This window comes from Peromyscus californicus, unplaced genomic scaffold (assembly GCF_007827085.1).
Source record: "Peromyscus californicus insignis strain IS unplaced genomic scaffold, ASM782708v3 Scaffold_3__1_contigs__length_106647218, whole genome shotgun sequence".
NCBI classification, from domain to species: domain Eukaryota; kingdom Metazoa; phylum Chordata; class Mammalia; order Rodentia; family Cricetidae; genus Peromyscus; species Peromyscus californicus.
This window is the reverse complement of record NW_026294551.1, coordinates 22,683,701-22,707,302: the sequence shown is the minus strand read 5'-3', so window position 1 is coordinate 22,707,302 and position 23,602 is coordinate 22,683,701. Positions and strand designations below refer to the sequence as shown.

Genomic DNA, 23,602 nt, shown 5'->3' with positions numbered 1-23,602 from the left:
TTCTCACCTTCACTCCCACACAGTGGCGTGCTTGTGCATACACACCTAGGCACACTAAGTGAATAAATAAACATAAAAAAGAAAAATAGCCAGGCGTGGCATTGCACATCTGCAATCTCAACACGAGGGGGTGATGACAGAAGATACCTAATGTAAACCTCTGGCCTACACACACACACACACACACACACACACACACACACACACACATACACACACACACACACATACACACACACAACATACACATGCACACACACACACACACACACACACACACACACACACACACCTCACTCTTGCCATGTATTACAGCGGTTACATATGCAACCAACCACTGGACCTCTCTAAGCCCCACTTTACCTCCTTTCTTTACATGGAGACCAGATTGTTGTAAAGAATAAGGTAGATAAACGACCTGTACAAATGTACAAATGGGAACTGCCATCACTGTAGCAGTGTGCTCTCTTGTCCCCACTCTCTATCCTGAGACAGGGTAGATGTGGTTCAAATAAAACAAGGGGCTAAGACAATGACCCATCACTCCGTGGGCTGAAAAAAGCAAAGCACCCTTCTTCCCCTGGAGGACAGTTTTATTGGCAAGTCAAGGGAAGAGCTGGAGTAAATGTATCACCCCAGTCACGCCCCTCCCCAGGGGAGTCTCAGGATCTGCTCAGATGGCCTTGGGGGTGGGTAGGTTGTTGTAGTGGGCTTCCTGTCCCTCCAGCAGGCTGCGGTAAGTGGCGATCTCCTGCTCCAGCCTCGACTTGATGTCCATGAGCAGCTGATACTCCTGGTTCTGGCGCTCGGTGTCAGCACGCACATCGCTCAGCTGGGCTTCGATGCTGCTGATCACACCCTGGATCTGTGACAGCTGGGCTCCATAGCGGGCCTCTGTCTCTGCCAGCGTGCCTTCCAGCGCGGCTTTCTGAAGGGGAGGGATAGGGGACATGACTCAGCAGAGGCAGGTTCCTGAACACCAGCACAATCACCAGCCCAGCCACTCGAGATTGAAAGGGCACAAGTGTGCAGCCCTTGGGGTGGAGATACATACCATGCTGAGCTGGGACTGCAGCTCAATCTCAAGACCCTGGAGGGTACGCCGAAGGTCAGTGACTTCCGTCTTTGCTCATCTGGAGCTGTTCAGTGTGGCCAGCCACCTCCCTGTTCAGCTCCTCGGTCTGTAACAAGACAAGTCAAGGAGAAAATAAGCAACAAGGCATATCTTTGTGTGCGGGACTCAGGGCCTCTCTCCTCGCCACCCCCACAAGATACCATCATCCTCTGCATACCCGAGTGGTGAACCAGGCTTCAGCATCCTTCCGGTTCTTCTCAGCCATGACCTCATATTGACTTCTCATGTCACTCAGGATCTTGGCTAGGTCGATGCCTGGAGCAGAATCCACCTCCACGCTGACCTGGCCACCCACCTGGCTCCTCAGGGCACTAATTTCCTGCAAAGACACCACAGAAGTGGGCATGTCAAGACCTAAGCATGCTGGATCTGGACCAGGTCACTCCCCCAGGCCCTGAGCCAAAGAGGGCTTGTTTGGAGGAGCGGATCTAGGAGCCAGCACTGGAGGGCAGACGTGATGGTCACCATGCCCTGTTGGGGACTGTGAAAGGTATGGTCACAAGCCGGAGCCACACTGATGATGTAAGAAATGAGGTCGTGGTCAGTGAGCCCAAGATAATAATGTCTCTCAGTTCTGGGACACAGGAGACAGGAGGCCCAGCTTGACCTACCTCCTCATGGTTCTTCTTCAGGTAGGCCAGCTCCTCCTTCAGGCTCTCAATCTGCATCTCCAGGTCAGTCCTGCCCAGGGTCAGGTCATCCAGCACCCGGCGCAGGCCATTGATGTCGCCTTCCACACTCTGACGCAAGGCCTGCTCTGTCTCAAACCTTTCCAAGGAAATAGTTACAGTCAGGCTGGTGCTGGCTCTGTGTCTCTGCCAGCTTCCCCGGGGTTTTTAGGAGTCTGTGGGGGGGGTTTGCTTCCATACAGCTCAGGGTAAGGGCAGAGTCTAGGCCTCCACCGCATTGATCACGCTAACGGCCTGGGGTTGCTCCTAACCCCCTACCCCGGCTTCTGAAGCCCCCAAAGCAGGGATACTTACTTGGTTCGGAAGTCGTCTGCAGCCAGGCGGGCATTGTCAATCTGTAGGACAATCCTGGCGTTTTCAATGGTGGCACCAAGAATCTGGAAGGGAAGCAGCCAGCAGCTGACACCAGTTTGGCAAACGGGTGTGACCTATCGACTCTCTTCCCAGATAAATGAATGAATAATTCCCCACTCCCTAGATACTGCCCACCAGCCCCTTCTCTGGGCGGCTTCGGCATGGGTCCACTGCCCCCAGAGGGACACACTGCACAAGAGGTTGAGTGAAAGGAGTCAGGGCAAGAGGCACATCCAGAAGGACACGTCTAAGACTGTGCGGCCAAAACTGAGTGGTCTGAAAGGGGCCTATAAACCTGAAGCAGAGAAGCATTGAAAATCGCTTATCCTGCCGGGCTGTGGTGGCGCACACCTTTAATCCCAGCACTCGAGAGGCAGAGGCAGGCGGATCTCTGTGAGTTCGAGGCCAGCCTGGTCTACAGAGCGAGTTCCAGAACAGCCAGGGCTACACAGAGAAACCCTGTCTCGGACAAATCAAGAAGAAGAGGAAGAAAAAGAAGAAAAATCGTTTACCCCCTGTCTATATCCCGCACTCAAAGCACATTCTGCCTTCCAGGGGGGTGGGGAGGGGATATCTTTCACTGATCATCTACAATGTGCCAGGCACCTCGGGCACCTGACCCTTCACAGTCACTCAGTCTGACTCCCACGTCAGTACCCACCCCTGCACAGAGTTACATATCCTGAGTTTACCCCGTCTGAAGACTCTCTGGTCCGAGGAGTCCATTCAAATCATCCAGCTCACCACTGGTCTAAATACCTGGGCCCAGTGTTTAAAAGACTAGGACAGGACCACTCAGCGGCCTGTCCCCGGGGAGTCGTTGGCATAGTTTTGTTGCTGTTGTTGTTTCATGTTTTGGTTTGGTTTGGTTTGGTTTCCTCCGGTTTGACTTTTGCAGACAGAATCTCACTATGTAGCTCAGCTGGCATTAACCTCATCATCCTCCTGCCTCAGTTTCCCTACCTAATGCTGGGAATATAGGTGTCAGCCACCACACACAGCTACATAGATATTAGGGGGAGGGGGTTGAAGAAAACAGAGGAGAATATAAAGATCAGAGGAGACCATTCACAGCAGAGTGAGAATTGCTTCTAGACATGTCTGCTGTGGGTGTGTGGGAGGGCAAAGGGATAAGGCAGGAGAAAGAAGGTTCAAACTGTCTAGGATTCTAGCTAGCCATTACCGTGTTAAAAAGCACTACTCTCAAAAAGAATAAACAAAAAAAGAAAGTTTTAAAAAACAACCTAAAAAAAAAATCACTCCCTTCGCTGTTTGATTGGCACCTCTAGCGCCTATGCCCAACGCCATGCTGGGTTCACACAGCACTGGAAAAAGCTCTGGAGGAGTACATGTTGGGAGAACTAGTGGGGAGGGAGCTGTTAAATGCCTCCCAGGTCTCTGGTACATTTCGGCTCTTCCCTAGAAGGGAAGACCACACCCCATCCAACAGGCCTGTGGTTCAGACCTTCAGGTTTGCCTTCTCTGTACCTGGTACTCCAGGAGACAGGTCCACATAAGCAGGGGGGTCATCAGCTCTCCCTCCCTCTCATTGGCTAAAATAATTTTTTTTCTTTTCTCTTGTTTTTTCATGCTAGGGTTTTTTGTTTGTTTGGGGCTTTTGCGGGGCGGGTTGTAGAGAGAGACTCATGCAGACACTACTAGCCTCACTTTAACGAGGCAGTTGAGCATGGGCATGACCTCAGCCTCTGGCACAGTAGCTCCCAACCTGTGGGTCAAGACCAAGCATCGTCCAAGACAATCCGAAAACAACAGATATTTATAATACGACTCATAACAGTAGTAAAATTACAGTTATGAAGTAGCAACAAAAAATAATTTTATGGTTGGGGTCACCACAACGTGAGGAACTGTATTAAAGGGTCGCAGCATTAGGAAGGTTGAGAACCACACTGCTATAGCGTCGACTTTCCTCGTGCTTGGATTACATTCCTGAGCTACCACGCCTGACTAGAATTTTTTTCTTTTTTGAGAAGGGGTTTGCTATGCAGCCCCCATCTCTTACAGTCTTCCAATAGCTCCTTGTGAGCCTGGGTGGTCCCCCGGACTGGAGAGGAGTGGGAAGAGGGCCTATGTGAAGACAACCAGACAAGCACTACCCGAGAAAAAGAACACTGAAAACTCCCCAAGAGGGTCGCTGGCTCAGGTGAAACCCAGAGTCCCACGGACTCTTACCCTGCAGCCCCCAGCTGAGGCTACAGCTCGGGGTCTCCCTCTCTGGGCAGCCCACAGCTGTGTGGCTTTGCTGTCCCTTTGGATATTCCTGACCCTCTCTCTCCAAGCAGGGCCCCACCACCTCTGAAGGTCCCACCCACTTACCTGTCCGGCTCGGTTTCTTCCACCCCGCCTCCACTCCAGTTCCAGGGTCCAGCCCAGCCTTTCTGCCCCACCCTGCGGGCTGTCCCACAAAGTTGTAACGGGTTTGGCGGCCTGCGGGCTGCGTTTCCACCGCCTCCCCGCCCTGCCGCCCAACCCCAGCAAGTGCACCTCCCGGGCCCCCGCCGCTGCCCACCTTGTCGCGCAAGTCCTCGATGGTCTTGTAGTAGTGGCTATAATCGCGGGAGGGTCCGGGCCCTTGCTTCTGATACCAGTCGCGGATCTTCACCTCCAGCTCGCCGTTGGCCTGCTCCAGGGCGCGCACTTTGTCCAAGTAGGAGGCCAGGCGGTCGTTGAGGTTCTGCATGGTGATCTTCTCGTTGCCAGCCAGCAGCCCATCGGACACAGCCAGAGTCCCACCAAAACTTCCGCCGTAGCCTCCGCCATAGCTCCCGGAGGACGAGGACACGATGCGGGCGGAGGACACCGACACACCGCGGCCGCCTGAACCCCCGTGGATGCTGGGGGCACGGAAAGCACCCCCCTGACCCAAAGCGCACCGAGCCGCCGCCCAGGCCCCCGAAGGACGAGATGGCTGAGGACTGGCGATAGCTGTAGGAAGTCATGGTGAGGAGGAAGACTGGAGCGAAGCGACAAGGGACACGGGCCTGAGAGCAGATGACCGCAGGAGGAGTGGCAAGGCCCTCCTCACCTGGGGCTTTTTATGCCCCAGGCGTGAGGGGGATGGAGAGGTTGCAGGGGCGGGTATCAGGAATGTCCAAGCTCCTGAGGACAAACATGGGCGCTCTCCCCATTGGTCAATTCCTGGCGACTCTGCTCCTGCCCTCCCCTCCCAGGAGCCAGAGGCCCCAGTCCTCCCTAGAGCTGCCCCACCCCAGCCCACTCCAAAGCTACTGCCAAGACAGCACGTCCCTATTCTGACTCTTCAGCCCCCACTACACAGGCTTCGACAACACTGATTTCCGGAATGGCAGTATCACCTTGGCCCTTTAAGACCTACAAGAATTTGACACCCTCAGGAATCATACCCCTTCGAACCCCCACCTCAGTGACCACTCTGTTCTAGGAGGTTTCTGAGACCTTTGGAATTATGTTAATAAATCCCTCCCCCCCCCCCCCGTGATCACACACACACACACACACACACACACACACACACACACACACACACACCAGATTTCTACACACCACTGGAAATAACAGCCTCTCGGAGTCCCCCTAGTGGCAGAGACCACCTCCCCCAATTCCCCATTAGTTCCCTCTCGACTAACACAGAGTCCTGTTCCTTGACTGTCTGAGACAAAGTTGCCCCACCCTGCTGCAGCCACACAATGCCCTAGGTGACAAGCTGCAGGAAACAGCAGGCCGCCATAGTGGCTTCTCCACAGTACTGTAGGCGCTTAAACCTGACCTCCAGCATGGTTGACCCAGCTCAGAAACAACACTCACCCCCACCGGGACATCTCCACCCCTCCCTCCCCCAGTCTCAAGATGCACTTAACAAGACCTCTATTGAGTTTCTTTAATATTCCCATGATGAGGACTCTGAGTCTGGCAGAGGCTGATCACTTGCCCATAAGGCATTTGGCACCTGCCACCCAGAGGCAGAAATGGAATGGGACCTACCCTCCTTGAGCACTTCTGAAGTGTGCTAAGAGTGTGTTAAAACAGTACAGGCTGAAGGCAGTGGACCTCGGAAACCTCGAACAGAGGTGAAGGAGTGAGCAGACTAAAATCAGCATCACGGAGTGGAGCGTTTCCAGAATGGAAGGAGCCCTTTTCCACACCCGGCCCCCAGTGCAAGAATTCCAGATCTTTCTGAATCTCTTCCTTGGGCCAGGCTCCCTGATACATACTGGGGGGAGGGAGGCACTTCAACAGCATCACTTCCCAAGTTCCTGCCCGCTCCAGCTCACTAGTCCTTAGTAGTGTCCCCATGGTAAGTCTAGTTTTGTCAGAGCTGTCTCTGGCTCAGGACAGAAATCCTGTGCCTCCTGAAAGGGAGGTTAGGGAGACCGGGAGATGGGCCAGCCACTCCCTATCTCCAAGCCTCAGTTAACCCCTGTGAAGTGAAATGTTCAAAGTCAGTCCTCTTTTCTTCATAGTATCAACTGATCTTCTAAATGAGGAATTGTTCCGCTAAAACCCAGCAAACAGTCTTCTGGTCACCGTCTTCTCCAGGAAGGAGGCAGCCACAGTACCTACACACACACACACACACACACACACACACACACACACACACACACAGGACCCTTCCATGACCATGAGTGACTGTAAATTAGGAAATCGGTTGCAGAAGGACTCTAGGGAGCCCAAGGCCACTCAGGAAGCAGGGTGTGACTGAATCTTCATAAAGGTTTTAGTGGCTAGGGTTAGCTGGCCACTGTGAGTCATTCCTTATCTGGCCCTGAGGAGGAGGCCTGATTTCTGGGGGAGGTGAAGGAAGAGATTGGCCAGATAGTTGCTATGCTCTATGCTCCAGCAGCCCCTCTGGTATTCCGGCCTGACCGAGGGGTCTTGGAAAGGGACTTTGTATCCAGAAACAAAGACTAAGATGCACAACAGTGCCAGGACTTGCTGTGTTCTGAGCTCCCTCGGCTTCTCGGGAGGTTTCTGTCCACTCCTGCTGGAGTGACATTACCCTGGGCGCAACCTTACAAAGCCTTTTCAGACCTCTTGGGAGCCTACAACAGTCCAAAGAAAACAAGGTTCTCTGCCTATCTTAAAGATAAGGAAACCACTCCAACAGAGGCAGTAGCTTTGCCAGAGATCCACAGCCAAGATGTCCAGATCCCGACCTCTTGACCCCAGCCCACACAACCTGGGATTCTGAGTGTGGCAGAGGCTCTGCTCAGCCTTCCAAGAATGTGCAGCCCCCAAAGACAGTCAGTCCCAGACTGGCCTGGGATCCTGGTCACTGAGGGCCCAGCCAGAGAGAAGACACTGCTGCCTCTGTCTAGTCTCAGCAAGTGTCTCACCCAGAGCTAAGAGGCTTGTGAAAGGCTTCATCGGAGAGCCTGGCAAACAGTAAACACTCAAATAGCTTCAGTATTATTATTTTATCATACAATGTTATTAGTATTAAATAGTATGTGGTTATCATAATCATGATTACTAGTATTATAGCCTAACTGTTTAATAAGACTTTTTTGTCCAGTGACTCTTAGCAATAGGCCCCAAATGACATGAAAGGCTGATCCAATCCAAGAATGCTCAGAGAAGTAAGAGAAGGTGTCTTAGGTCATGTGCCTACTGAAGAGAGCTGAGATCAACCCCCCAAGTCCTGACGGTCAGTTAGAGACGTTACATCTCCATACGGACGTATTCTAGAAGTTTCTTCCACTTAGCAAAGACTTCTTTGTCTCCCAGGAAAGCTGCTAAAGATAGGGAACTTTCTCAATCCCTGAGAAAATGGGGAAAGATTTGGAGGTTGCTGGGAATGAGAGCACTCAAGTAGAATGGAAGTGTGGGATGATGGAAGTGACAGCCTGGTGACGGTAATAATGGTGACAGCTGGTGATCATTGCCAACCTCTACTGCCCAGGGCCATTCTGCAAGACCCTGCGTACATTATCTCACATAATCTGGGAAATTTTGTATTACTGACCTTATTTTACAGTCAAGAAAACTGGGCCTCAAAAGGCTAGCAACTGCACAAAGCCACATGACTAATCGGTGAACTGAGGCTCCAAGGACAGATCTCTAACCCCTAGAGCCGCAGTCCCAGCCATTATGGCTGTTTCTGATTTTGCTGGACAGAGGTCCAGGTGCATTCCTCCCCTGGCTTGGAGAAAGACTTGTCCAGTTGAAGTCGTCACAGTATCCCCACCAAGGTCCTTCCTCATCCTTTCTGCTCCTGGACAGTCATTTGCTAAGTCACTGGACCGTTGAAGCCCAGCTCCTCCTCAAAGTTCAGCCTGGCGGAAGGGATAGACTCATGCTGGAGAAGAAAAGGGTGGACATGAGGAAAATTTCATGAACTCAGCCGTAGAATAAGTTAGCAGCCCCTTACCTAGGAGACAATCCTCTTCCCCGGAGACCATCGACACTGAGCACTCAAGGTACCTCTCACCCTGTCACTCACTAGACATCCACCAAGCCCCTCATCCACACAAGGCATGTTGCTAGGTTCTGAGATACAGGTGTAAACACAAGCTTTTCCTGTCACTAAGAGTCTGACGTACATAAGGGGTTATAGATAGAGACAGATGAGCTTTGATGAAATGGTGGCCGGTACCTGTGATACTAGCACTCGGGAGATTGAGGCAGGAAGGTTGCTGTTCTGAAGTCAGCCTGGGTTATAATGAGATCTGTCTCAAAAAAAAAAAAAAAAAAAGGAAGGAAGGAAGGAAGGAGAAAAAGAAAAGAAAAAGGGAAAGAGCAGATTGGATTACCCATCTAACTTTACCCCTTCCTAAAGGCCTGAAGAGACAAGAGGGATGCCTAAAGAGAGTAAAAGGCTGCAGAAGATGAGAAATCTTCTCAATTCCAGGAAAGGCACAAATCTACATAGAGAAACCCTGTCTCAAAAAACAAAACAGAGAGAGAGAGAGAGAGAGAGAGAGAGAGAGAGAGAAATCTTCTCAAAAACAGGACGTGTAGTAGTAGGAGAGACTCCAAGACCTAAGGTGTAGGAAGAGAAAAGAGAAGGAAACCCAGAGGAAGTGGGGAATCCAGGGGACCAAATCTCTGGAAGTTTCTATAAGCAGCACCAGGCCCCCATTTAAAACCCCAGCCCCAATAAAGAAGCTGAGTGACCACCTCTCTCCATCCCAGGAAAAAGTTCACTTTTCCCCAGTCAGTGATGAATGCAAAGGGGTGGTTGGTTGGTTGGTTGGTTGGTTGGTTGGTTGGTTGGTTGTTGGTTGTTTGGTTGGTTGTTTTGTTCTGTTTTGAAGACAGGATCTCACGCAGCTCAGACTGGCCTCTACCTCACTGTGTAGCCCCAGATGTTCTTGAACTTCTGAGCCTATTGTGCTTTCCAGGTACTGAGATTTCAGGCAGGCTGAAGAGATGGTTCAGCCATTCAAGGCTAGGCTCCCAACCAAAAGTGGAAGAGAGTATAGGCATACGCCATTACACTTGGTTTTTTCCGGTGCTGGAAATCTAACCCAGGGCCTGGTACACCTTAAGCAATCATTCTAGCCACTGAGCCACATGCCCCGGGGGAAAATTGCAGAATTCCATCTCATCAACGTCAGGAAAGCTGCGGGAGGTGAGTGGCAGCAGTCATTTGACAGGTAACGTCTCGGGCACAAGCCCCCTGGTTGGCTCTTCTTATTTGCCCCCAGAGGATGTCTTGCAATGTATTCAGGAAGAGACACAAAAGGGAGGGTCTTTGAAGCCTTGTGGCAATAACGAAAAAACAGAAACAATTAGAAGTGAGCAGACAGCTAAGTACATAACATCTAGGGAGGGACAGGGGCGGAAATCAAATTGAATGAGTAATGTCAACACACAGCGACTCAGAAAACCCTAAGAACAAGCGACTGGGTATAATAAAAGCAGTGGGAGGCCATGACACATAATATGATAAATGCACCTTGGCATATGGTTGAAAGATGACTGTTTTCTGCAGGTGCATATGAATACAGATGTAAGCATGTTGATAAGACAATGCACAGACTGACTGGAAAGGTTTCTTCGGGGAGACGTTGATTAGAGAGCAGAAGCTGAAATTGATCCATGTGGTTTTCATTTTTGCAAGAATGTGTTTGTGCAGTTAGTTTATTTAAATTAAATGCTGTCTTAGAAACGCTGTAGAACTGACTTTTCGAGCTGGCTGCATTCAGGGCTGAGGAGATGGTTCTGTTGGTAAAGTGTTTGCCATGCAAGCGTGAGAACCCAAGTTAGAGCCTGTGGTGGTTGGAATGAGATGTCTTGTATAGTCTTGGGCATTGGAAGACTTGGCCCCCAGTTCATGGTGCTGTTGGGGAGGGGAGTTTAGGAGGTATGGCCTTGTCGGAGGAAGTACTTCACTGGGGGATGGGGGCAGAGCTTTGAGGTCTGGAAGCCTTGTGCTGTTCCCAGTTTGCTCTCTCTGCTTCACACTTGCAGTTCAAGATGTGAGCCCTCTGCTTCTGCTCCAGATGCCACGTCTGCAGCTTTCTGCTCTGCTTTCCCACCACAAGTGACACTTATCCCTCTGGAACCACAAGCCAAATAAACCCTCCTTACTTTTTTTTTTTCAAGTCAGGGTTTCTCTGTGTAGTTTTGGTGCCTGTCCTGGATCTCACTCTGTAGACCAGGCTGACCTCGAACTCACAGAGATCTGCCTGCCTCTGCCTCCCAAGTGCTGGGATTAAAGGCATGTGCCACCACCGCCTGGCCTAAACTCTCCTTATTATAGGTTTCCTTGACTGTGGTGTTTTAGCACAGCAATAAAAAAGGAACTAACAGATCCAAAGAAGTCACCTTAACCAGTAAAGAAAGAAAGGCATGGTGGTACAGGCTTGTAATCTCCATGCTCGAAGGTAGAGCCAGGTGGATCCCTGGGGTTTGCTGACCAGCCAGTCTAGTCTACTCCATTCTAATGAAGGACCCTGTCTCATAAATAGATAGATGACAGATACATACATACATATGAATACATGCATACGTTCTTCAGCTCCTGAAGAACTGGAGAATGAATGATACCACAGTTGGCTCTGGCTGCTGTACCCATAAGCGCATGTGCACTTGCACACACATACACACATACACAGAAACACTAGAATCGGCTGCATTCAATACAGTACCATCCTGTTCCCTCACCATGTGCATGCGTCTTGATCTAGAAAGAAAGCAGGGCATTTTAGAAGGGGGAGCAGGGTGTTTTATAAAGGGGAGTAGGCATGGGAAAGAGAGGACCCCTGGCCAGCCCTGGGTTTTTGGAGCTGGTTTTAGAGGGCAGGGAACATCTAGATAAAGTCAAAAGGAGTTTGGAAACATCTGATACTAGGTAGGCTCTTCAGCCGCACCCCCCTCCCAGGGACTTTGACCCAGAGGAAGACAACTTCCTCCTGCTCTGATTCTCCAAATGTCAGAAGCAATGGTTGCATTGTCGGGCCCCTCTGGCATTCCCACACTGGGCAGGAAGGCCTCCAGATAGTGCGTCTGAAGCCCACAGGAATGGAGCTGACATGGGTCACAGTGTACCCTGCGTGGACCTGCAGCCAACAGCCATGATGTTGGCACCTGAAAGGCATCCCCCTCAGAGCCTGGACTGAAAAAGTGAGGGATCTTGGGAGGCACTGGAGTGGTCAGTCACCACATGGGCCATCCTGTAGAACTCTCTAGTCAATAGTATTTAGACCCCAAAGCATCAACTCTATGAGGATGTGAGAGCTCAGCTCCCTCCAGCGTGGGAGCTTGGAGTACTGCCCAAGAGGGCACAACCCTTGAGCGATGCAGCAGGAACAGAAAACTCGAGGTGCAGGGGAAACTTACTGACCAGACCAGAACTGACACAGAAGCCTGAATAACGAAAAACCCTGCGAGGGCTGGGGCGATGGCTTAGCAGTTAGGAGCGCCTGTTCTTGCGGAAGACCTGAGCTTGGTTCCCAGCACCCACATGGTGGCTCACAACCATCTGTAACTCCAGTTCCGAGGGGATCTGGTGCCCTCCGTCTTCTGACTCCAAGGGCACCAGGCACACATGTGATACACATACATTACAGGCAAACACACATATAAATTTATTTTTAAAAAAAAATTTAAAGAATAAAGCACTGTGGACAGAAGCGCCACACCCCGGCAGGAGAATGAGGTCCTTCCTCATCAGGAAGAGAAGTTAATCTAACTTGGCCTACTGGGTTACTTGTGTGGGGTGATATTTTCTGGAATAGGGTTCAAAGGAGCAGCTTTTATCTTGAGGCAGTAAATTTGATAATGCCACTCATCCTCTCCGAGAGCAGCCCTTTGAAGGCGAGGCACTGGGTGCCATTAGGGGTTAAATTCTAATTGTTAGCATAAGGCACCAGAAGCCACTGGGTCCGATCCTGAAACAGTTCTGGAGAACAGGGAACTTCGTTTCCCAGCTTGTCTGCCAGGCTCAAGGATCTACCCAGACTGGGTGAGTAGTGCCTGGGAACTCAGGTACTTCCTGCAAGAGAGAACTGGAAGAGGGGGTAGGGCAGGCACTCTGAGTCAGAATGGCCCGTGGTGTTCCTTTAGGAGCCCTGGGGAGAAAAAAGCAGCCTGACCAGAACCAGAGCAAAGGTGGGGGAGGGAGGGAGGGAAGGAGGGAGAGGGAGTCCTATGAATAACAGTCCCTACCCCAGCAAAAGTGAAGGGAGGGAGGGAGAACCACAGGGTACCACATTCTACATCCTGGGAAGGCTAAAGATGACTTAGCTGAGTGAATGTGGACCTGAGGAGGCACAGGCTTCTCTCCACACAAGGTGGGGCCCAGCTCCCCTTGGCTAGGGGTAGCTCAGCCTCCCCCTCCCCTGTTCTATGTGGGCCCTATTTGGAGCCCCTGCCCTGCCCCAGGCCAAGGCCTCTGTGACCTGGAAGGAGGAGGCACGGGGTGTGCCAGACTCACTCAGAAAGAAGGGTATCCCACAGCTGCTCTCTTTGCCTGGAGGTTCTTCTCCCTCCCTGGCCAGCCATCTCCCCTCCCACCAAGGTCTGTCTTGGTGAGGGGGGGGGATGGGGGGGGTAGGTGGCATGCTGCCTTGCTAAGGACAAAAGTTCTAGGTCTCTCATTCAAGAGTTTTGCATTTCAAGATCCTGTGATGCCCCGGAAGTGGATGCTTGGGGCTCTCACTAAGCTCACCTAAAAGGGTGATAGTCCTAACCAGGAACTTCAGTGGACTCCCTTCTCTACAACAAAAGAAATTCATGGCCACCGGGCGCCTTAGTGAGCCTCCAGGGAGCTGCTACTGTGTGTGTGGAGACCCCGGGCTGAGGGAACCACGTACCCAGCTTTCAGGAGAGACCAGGCCTGCAGCCTGTGGCATTCTCCCAGTCCCCCTGCCTCCTCCATTACCTGGGCCACCAGTTCCCTGCGGTTCTGCTCCACGCAGAGGCAACACTTCTGCTGAGATCCTTGGGCTGGCTTCCTCCAGTCCCCACGGCCCCCTGAAAACACCCTGGCCCGTCACAGGCCTCTGGCTCAGATAGAGTGTATCCCCAGGCTGACCTCAGTGCTTAGCGTAGTCAACGGTCATTTGCTGGAGCAGAGGAAGAAAGAGGCCTTTGGAAATTAATATATCGAGTAGCTGTAGACTACCTTCTAGGTGACAGGCACCTTCTAGACCCAGCCGAAGCTTCCTGTCCTGCTGGAACTCATTCCCGTGAAGGAATGCGGGGAGTTAGGGTGAGGGCAGAGGTAGAAGAGGCACTGAGGGTGAAGCCATTGAGAGAGGTCAGGGAGACCTAGGAATAGAGCCTTGTTCTCTCCTCAGGGGAGCCTTGCCTGGAGAGGGACCTTGCAGACTGAGGGTATAGGCAGAGTCCCCATGTGGGAGAGAAGCCAGGTGTGTTAGAGAAACATCTCCAAGACCATGACTGGGGAGTCTGGGAGGTGAGCCAGGACAGGGTGCAAGAGGTGAAGCCAGAGGAGGTCTGGTCTGAGCCCTGGGGCTCTGCAGTCTAATTTAGGAGCTGAATGTTCTTCTTCAGGGAAAGGAATTTTGAGCAGGGGAGCACCAGGGAGCCCTCAGCTACTCTGTGTGGCATTGACTTCGGAGCAGGGGGCAAAAATGAAACCTGGAAACCATGATGTATATATAAAAAGGACTGGAGCTGGTTGTGGGAGACAGGCAAGGCCTGGAGGGGCACTGGCCTGCAGCGGTGATGCCATGGGGACATTGACCTGACATTTGCACTGATTGGAGTATGTGAATTATCTGATTACCACCCCCCCCAGGAAGACAGTTGTGCCCCTGGGGTTCTCCTGGATCTGCTTTGGCAGGGGCTCGGGCAGAGCTAGGTTCCCTTCTCCAGGGACAATGTGCTCTATCTGCCAGTGCCGACGCCAACATCGTCTGTCCAACAGGTATTCACGGGAGGAAAACCCAGTCTGGCTGCAAGTTCGCAAGTTGGGCCATGAAGGAGGTGGTCAGCTTCCCTGAGTCTTTGGTGACAGAGGGTGTGGAGGAGAAGGGACACTCCTAAGGACAGCTGGAAGACACTTCGGTGACTGTAAAGACAGAATGCTGAGCCCCAGGCCTAGCTGCTCCTGGCTGAAGTGAGCTTCAATATAACTCATCACACAGGAACCTGGCCTGCCTGAGCTAGAAGCATCAGACTGCTGGGGGCTGGGACCTGAAGACAAAGGTGTCTCCACCCAGTAAAAGAGCAGCTGGTGCCCTACCCCATGCTGGGCTTGGTGTCAGAGAAGCAGTCTGAACAGGGCACACACAGTACCTTGGAAGGAAGCACACACATCCATAGACATAGGCACACAGAAAATTAACAGACATCAAAATCTCATGGATTCCCAGGAGCTTCTCCTGCCCATCCCAGGCAGTCTTCCCATAGCAGCCTCAGCCCTCACCAGGACAAGGACTAGCTGGGCCAGCACCAAAGACAACAGGGATCCTTCAAGGATCCACATTTCAGTAAGTGTCACCTGGTCTCTGCTGGTTCGGTCCTGCCTAGATGCCGTATCCTCCAGGGGAATGCCCCGGGGTCAGGTATGGGGTGTTCTGCTCCTGGAATTTAGGCAAAGGTTTAGGGGTATGAACCTTCACCAGAGATACTCATTTTGAATCAGTCAGCCACCCCAATGAACGCACAACCTCCCTGCACTTGGGTCCTGGAGCATATAAGCCAAAGACGCTTCCAACAGTCAGACCTGTACCTACCGGGCTCAGGAGGCTGGATCTGAGCCGGGGTGTGTGTGTGTGAGTGTGTGTGTGTGTGTGTGTGTGTGTGTGTGTGTGTGTGTGTGTGTGAAGTGGGAATACATGAGGAAAGGGAGGAAGGGAAGGGAGAGGATTCTGACGGTACCATGCCTGCCAAGCCAGGCCTCCTTATCCTCATCCTCACCTTGATGTTAAGAAATCATTATGTTAAGCATAATGATAAGCAAAGTAATCCAGATCCAAATGGACAAATACCACGTTTTCTCTCATATGTGGATCATAGATGTTCATTTCATACATGTGAGCATATGTGGGGGGGGGGTGTGTCATGAAACTACAAAGTGACCATGAGAGGGGAAAGGAGGTGGCGGGGAGGGGGGAGGGATGGGTCTGGAGTGTGTGTAACACGGAAGCAAAAGTGGAGCTACACACTGACACACATTCATGCTGACACACACGTGCACACTGACACACACTCACTCATGCTGACACACACATGCACACTGACACACACTCACTCATGCTGACACACACGTGCACACTGACACACACTCACTCATGCTGACACACACGTGCACACTGACACACACTCACTCATGCTGACACGTGATCACACTGACAGACACATTGACTTGCTCATATCACACAACGACACATTTAGATCTCACTGTGATGTGTTCAGACACACATATGACACCTGTTCACACACAGTGACACGCATACTCAGAATATACTAATATTCTGACACTCACACTTGCATACACTCTCATACTCACACATGAGCACATATTCACACTCACTGACACATTCATACACATGCTCAAATACTGACATGCTCACACACTTGCTGACATACTTGCTAAAATTAACACGTGGACACATACTGTCACACATACTGAAGCACATGTTCACATCCACTCACCCACTGACAAACAGTAAAAAAAAATCACATGCTCACACACTCATACATTGCCTCACTCATACACCGCCACATGCTCAGAATCAGACACTGAAACTTGTTCTCTCTCTCTCTCTCTCACAACACACACACATACACATACAAACAGACACACACATTAAGACTGACATGTGCATGCACACAACACATACAGTTACATCACACTCTAACATGATAAAACACACATATGCACATGTCAGCATACATTCTGACTCACACATACAGTCACACACACTGATACACATTAGCATGCTCATACGTGCACAATGACACACATATTCACAAACACCAAGACACATGCCTACATTACATACTTATATTTACACAAACACACTCATGAACACCAGCACATAGTCACACACACTCATACAAACTGATATTCTCTTCCACACTGACACACACTCACATATATAAACAGAATCACCAACATACACACACACATTGACCGGCATGTTCACACACTGGCATGCTCATACAAACACTGACATGTTCACTCACTACCTTGCGTTCCCACTCACATACTGACTCAGGAATACACCTGCACCATCACATCTTCACATGAACACACACTCAAACTCATACACTGATGAGAACATCCTCACATCCCCATGCTGGCACACACATATGGATTTACATTTGCACACATGTCACACTCTTGTACACACTCCCATGTTTATACGCATGCTAACATACACACAAATATATCCATGTACACATACACACAGGCATACACACATACAAGGACACACAAACATGAACATATACATACATAAAGGCACATGTACACACTCATAAATACAAATACATGCACTCATACACATTTGCACATGCATGTGAGTGGGCACTTATTTGAACATACATACATACCAATAAACACACATGCATACACAAACACATGTATTCATGCAATATGTGCCCACACATGTATTCACACATATATTCACATGCACACATGCTAATACACATAAAAATGCACAAACACATGTACACACAGACGTATACACAGGTCTGTACATATAGACACAGATACACACACACATACATATGCATAAACATATACCAAGACACTTGCACATGTGTGTATCCACTCACACACAGTTGGATACGCACATACTCACACATAAACACACACATGTGCAAAAGTACACATGTACAGATACACATGCACACTTACACAAGCATATACACACATATACATGCATACATACACATATACACTCCCCTTACACACAAACACGCACACACAAAAAACATTTCTTGTTCATTTTTGCACATCCGGTTTCTGTAACATTTTGCTCCAGTCCACTGTGTCTGCACAACCTTGGGTTTATAGGTCAGAAAACTGTGTGGGAGGGAGCAGGGATGTGGCCTCCCCACGGGTCCTCAGCTGCTTTCTCTGCATCCAGGCTGCTGCCCGCAGGGGATAAGTTCCCATCATGGATATCGGAAACTCAGTGAGGAGAAAGGTCAGGGCTGGAAGCTCCTGACAGAAGCTGGTGACAGGGACAGAGGAGGGAATCTGAGCTGGGAGCCAGGACTGGGTCAGCAGGAAGGGCATGCTGGGTGGAGGAGGACACCCTGAGCACAGAGGGGAGCTTCGGTTGGTGATTCAGGGGGTGACAGCACAGGAGACAGATGACCTGGAGACACGGGCTTGACATGGTGCTCCCTCTCCGTGTACCGACTCCATTTGTGGCTGACACGCACAAGCTTACTGAAATCATCCCGGATCCCCTCCACCGTGGGGACTGAGAAACCAAAGGCCTTTGCGAGCTGAGTGAGGAATAGATGTGGAATTTAAGCTCAGGAGACCTGGCCCTGCACCCTGAGGCCTAACCACTGTGCCGGAAAAGAATGAGGGGTAGCAGAGGCTGCAGACATTGAAGTTCAGGCCGCTGCATTTTATTCCTCCCCCGGAAGGCAGCACATACAGAGCTTTAGGTGCGTCAGCCAGCCAGGTGCCAGCACCCTGAAGCTGGGAACATAAAATCTGTGCCTGCCCTGAGTGCTGTCTGTCCCTTTATCTGTGTCCATGTGAGCCTAACGAAGACTTTTGCTCTGTGTTTTGGTGAACCCACTGAAATCACACAGAGAAGGAAGGAGGGACATTTTACAGAAATCTTTAACAGTTTTACAAGGGATCAAGTCACCGACTCCAACTGACCCAGACACAACTGTTCTACACCATCGCTGCAAACAGATGTATCAGTCTACAGCCATGTCGTCTCTGATGTTTATGGCGGGATTCACTTTGTAAGACTGCTTTCAACCTATTTGCTGTTTCTAGCATTTATTTACCATGACACACATCCGCACGTAAGTTACTCTAGGTCAGGGACATGGAGGAGTGGATAGCTTAAGGTTACAACTATGCATTAACTTAGATCGTAAAAGTTTATTGCATGGAAAACCCAAGGCAAGTAAGATGGGTTGTTACAGGGTTCTCTTAAAGACGGTCTCTTCAGTGACCTCAAGGTGTATCATTAACTTAGCTGTGAGCTCCAGCAAAAGCTCCAGTCTCTTTGAATGTAAGAGATATTTTCATAATATGCACTGTCACAAGTTACGTTTTTTGGTAAATGAGGTTACATATTTAATGATGCTAATTGTATTTGGTTTTTATTTGTTGCTTGGTTTGAGACAGGGTTTCCACTCTGTCACCCAAGTCGATCTCATCCTCCTGCCTCAGCCTCCCAAGTGGTGGGGTTACAGATGTGCAGCACTATACCTGGCCAACAACTCTGAATTTTTAATAAACTCTGAAAGCCACGCAGAGATACCTATGAAGCTTGGGGGAAGCACAGGAAAGATCAGCAATCAAGCAGTCAGAGGTCATGTGACTGTGAGCAGACAAAAGCCACATTAGCAGAGCAAAGCTGGGGGTGTGAACTAAGAGACCTAGCTGCAGACCCAGTTCCCCAGCCCAGGCCCGACCTTCAGCTCCCTTTGACCAGCTACTGAATCATCATACTCTGAAAAGACATGATTTCTTTTTTTGGAAGCTAACAAGTTGTTTTGCTACAGCGTTACAGATGCTCACTGAAGACACAAACCCCCTCAATTTCCAAGCATGGTAGCTCACCTGTAATTCCAGCACTTGGGAAACTGAGGCAGGAGGATTGCCATGAGTTAAAGACTAGCCTAAGCTAGCTAGTGAGTTCCAAGCAAACCTGGACAATAGAATGAGACCCCGTCAAGGCCTCAAGGTGCCTGAGCTTCGTGTTTGCATCAAGCCCTCTTGTCCATCGAGTACTATGAAGACAATGCAAAGTTTGTCCCCGATTGGACGAGATGTAAGCCATGGGTTTTGCAAAACAAAATGAAACAAACCTACACTTTAGGAAATCAAATCTTTTGAAATGAGCCTCGGGCAAAGCTGTCTGCTGTTTAATCCAGGGAGACAAACAATCATTCAACAAAACAAGCAACTTGCTACTAACCCACGTCTTCTTCGGTGCCTCTGATTGCAAGATGTGCAGATATGCAAGGAGGCATGGGTAGAGAGTTGCCTCCCATGGTAGTATCACCTCTCATCTGGCAAGGAAGTTATAAGCCATAAACCAGATAACACTAGTGAGAGTCCACAGGATAAGACAAGGAGGTAAATAACTAGAGGCAAAAATGGAAAGTGAAGAATGTGGAGCCTCTGTCAACATTAAATGTGGAGGGGACAACACAGGAAAATACTCACAACCTTTATCATGGACTGAAGGCTGAAATCCTTAAGCCCAATGAGGTGCCTGCGGACAAGAAAGACACCAGAGACCATAGAGGGAAAGGGGCAAAGAATATGAAGACAGCTCCCACCAAATGATATGCAAACTGCACTTAAATATATGGAAATACCCCGATTCACTGACGAGAAGAGAAATGCAAATTCAGATTGCCAGGAGATCTGACTTCTCATGTCAGACATGGAAAGGATTGTATTGTGCAGGCAGGCGATGCATGCTTGACATCCTGGCACCTGGGAGCGGGAAGAAGGAGTGCTAGTGTTTAGGGCAGTCTGGGCTACATAACAAGACTCAGTTTCAAAAACTTTTAAATAAATAAATAGGTAAAGAAAGCAAAATGTTGATAGCTTATTATTTATTAGGGGTTTGGAGGACTGAACACACATTCCTTGATTGTAAATCAGTATAATTACATAAATAATAATACCCAGTGTGTATCAAAAAAAAAAACTGTCTTGAGAGAAGCTTTCTCTCTCTCTCTTTGTTTTTTGTTTTTTGTTTTTGTTTTTTTCTTTTCTTTTCCGAGACAGGGTTTCTCTGTGTTGCCTTGCCTGTCCTGGGACTCACTCTGTAGACCAGGCTGGCCTTGAGCTTGTAGAGATCCGCCTGTCTCGCCTTCAGAGTGCTGGGATTAAAGGCGTGCGCCATCACTGCCCAGCTGTGTATCAAAATCTTAGATGTTGACTAGAGAGATGGCTCAGCAGTAAAGAACACGTGCCGCTCTTGCAGAGGATCCAAGTTCAGTTCCTGGTAACCACATCAAGAAGTTCACAAGCATGTTAACTTCAGCTCCAGGGGATTTGACACTCTCTTCTGACTTCCAAGAGCAGAGAGACAGAGAGAGAGAGAGAGAGAGAGAGAGAGAGAGAGAGAGAGAGAGAGCACCCAACTCTTTCAAGTTAAGTTTTGAATGTAATGCTTCACATTTATTTGTTGTGGGGATTAGCACGGCACATGTATGCAGATGAGGGGACAGTTTACCAGAGTGGGTTCCCTCCTTCCTTCATGTGGGTCCTACGGATGGAACTCAGGTTGCTGGACTTAGCAACAAGCACCTTTGCCCACGGAGACACAGCCCCTCCCTAAAGGTAGTTTTTGAACCATCCAGATGTGCCTTTGCAAAATGATGCGTGTCCAAGACTATCACTGCAGTGTTGCTCATATCAGAAAAGACTGAGACTGCCTGACCACCACCCACCGTGTGCCGCCCTGTGCCCTGGTGTGCACCACCCACTGTGCACCACCACTCTGCACTGGTGTGCACCACCCACTGTGCACCACCCCTGTGCACTAGTGTGCACCACCCACTGTGCACCACCCCTGTGCCCTGGTGTGCACCACCCACTGTGCACCACCCCTGATCACTGGTGTGCTAGGCGATCGCCAAAGAGCAGTGACAGCTCTATGTGGTGCCAGTGGCAAAGCTGTTCAACGTGTTCTCTGAAATGAGAAAGTAATGCGGCAGAGCAGCACGGTGTCTGTTACCGGTCGTGATGTTTTTGGCGTATTTGTTTATTGTGGGGGGTGGAGGTGTGGGAACACAAGCCACATCACACATGTGAAGTCCAGAGAGCGAGCAACTTACAGGAGCTGGTCCTCTCCTTCCACCACGTGGGTCCTGGGAATCGAGCCTGGGTGGTCAAGCCTAGCGACAAGTGCCGTTACCCCCGAGTCGTCTTGCTGGCCCTGGAGTTGGCTGTCACGCCCGGGTGCTCTAGGGAAGCACAAATGCGCATCTATGTCTGTAGATACACAAGTCTCTTCAGAGGACTACTAAAGAAATTGATAGCCCAGGAATGCTTCAGGGAGGGGCGCTGGGAGACTGGATTCAAAAGACTACTATTCTACTCTATATCCTTTATAGTTTAAGTTTCTGAACTGTATTATACGTGTATGATCACTTCCATAGTTGTAATATGTTTGGAAGAACAATATCAATCAAATCAGATTCGATTTGATCACTCCCCCCCCCCCCCAGGCAGGCTCTCACTCTGCAGCCCAGGCTAGACTTGAACTCTTGATTCTCCTGTCTCGGTCCCCTGGCTTCTGGGATTATTGGCATGTACCACTACACCAGGCTCAAATGTTCCTATGGGATGTGAAGCTGGAGCAGAGCCAGAGGAGTGCACAGTCTCAGCCCCTCTGGATGTAGCGGCTGCAGGGGGGCCCCCTGAGCTGTTCCCTGCTTTTCTCAAAGCCAAGTACAGGCAGCATCGCTCATTTCCACCGTCGGCTCCTGTGCTAGGTAGGCATGCACTCTGAGCCAGTCCCTGTACCAGGTACAGAACACACGGATGAACGGGATGCAGGTCCAGGCCCCAGAGCAGGACAGGCAGAGGTGGGAGAAAGCTGTAGAGAGCTGTAAAAGCAAGGCCACGCCGCACAGCAGTTAAGGTTAATAAGTGAGCTGTGGGAAGGCAGGGACAAGCTTGACCTTTGGAGTGCACCACGCCTGGTTTGAGTGCCACTCATTAGCCGCCCCAGTTGTATAATCTCCCCAAGATTTGGTTTCCTCCCCTCCCTGCAACATGTGGGCAGTGATAAACTCAACACGGCCACAGCCCAGGTTGAGCACACAGACCTCGGAACCAAATGGTCCTGGTGTGAGACAGAGTCACTGTTGACTTAAGACTGTGTCCTGTGAAGCCAGTACTTACACACACACACACACACACACACACACACACACACACACACACACACCATGCAGTCCTTGGAGAAATCCTGACAATGGGTTCTGCCTTCAGATCATGTCCATAATCTAACCACCCTCAGCCATCTCCACTCTGATCGCCAGGGACTCTCTGTCTCTGTCTCTGTCTCTGTCTCTCTCTCAGCTCATCTCTGCCCCAGCCTCTTCTCAAATGGCATGTCACTCCTCTGCCCGGAGCCCTGTGTGTTTCGTGTGCCCATCAGGCTAGAATAGAGACAAACCAGACAGCAGGGGTGGATGTTTCCACAAAGTCTGGTGGGAACCTGCTCTCTCTGCTCCCTGTGCAGCAGGAGGGAGGGAGCTGGGATGGGTTTGAGGAAGGTGTTTCCCACACAAGGAAAGCTACCAGGACGAGCTTGGTGCAGCGAAGAAGCCAAGCCCTCAGTGAATGGGCAAGGAGCAGACGGAGTCCTGAGCGAATGTGTATTATTGACGAGACCTGCAATTCCTCAGGCCCTCGGGAATTGGCAAAGCTTTCCTCGGGTCAACGCGTGAATTTTGACAGGGTGTAGGGAAAGCATCTGCCTCCCCCACACGTTTGCCTGACTCTGCTCACCTACAGACATTGCTGCAGGGACTAGATAACTCCTCCTCCTTGTCCTGTACACAATAACCGCCCCTCCTCCCCCCACCCTACCCCCACAACCCGCACCCGAGGGTCCAGGTCACTTTGTGGTCGGTGCCTTTCATCGGAAGAGCACAGTGCTGCAGGACCCCGGCTTTTCTGTACGTGTGTCTGTCCTTCTTCATTCTCTCATCACCCCTGTCCATTCAACCCCTGAGCTGTGCAGGGCGGAGCAGTCTGGCATGGAAAAAAGAATGTGGGGTGTTCGGATGCCACTGGGGATCAGAACACAGAACGAGGAGA

The 23,602-nt window shown here is 50.4% G+C and overlaps 1 protein-coding gene across 1 annotated transcript; it reads right to left on the bottom strand.

The window, feature by feature from the left end:
- Nucleotides 1-644: 644 nt before the first annotated feature.
- Nucleotides 645-5,214, bottom strand: Krt19 (keratin 19). Its single transcript, XM_052756675.1, is given in 8 exon segments — nucleotides 645-928; nucleotides 1,055-1,126; nucleotides 1,128-1,181; nucleotides 1,293-1,454; nucleotides 1,747-1,903; nucleotides 2,119-2,201; nucleotides 4,709-5,056; nucleotides 5,058-5,214. Coding segments are annotated over 8 exon segments (1,212 nt in total). The 5' UTR covers nucleotides 5,139-5,214; the 3' UTR covers nucleotides 645-673.
- Between the last annotated feature and the right edge of the window lie 18,388 nt (nucleotides 5,215-23,602).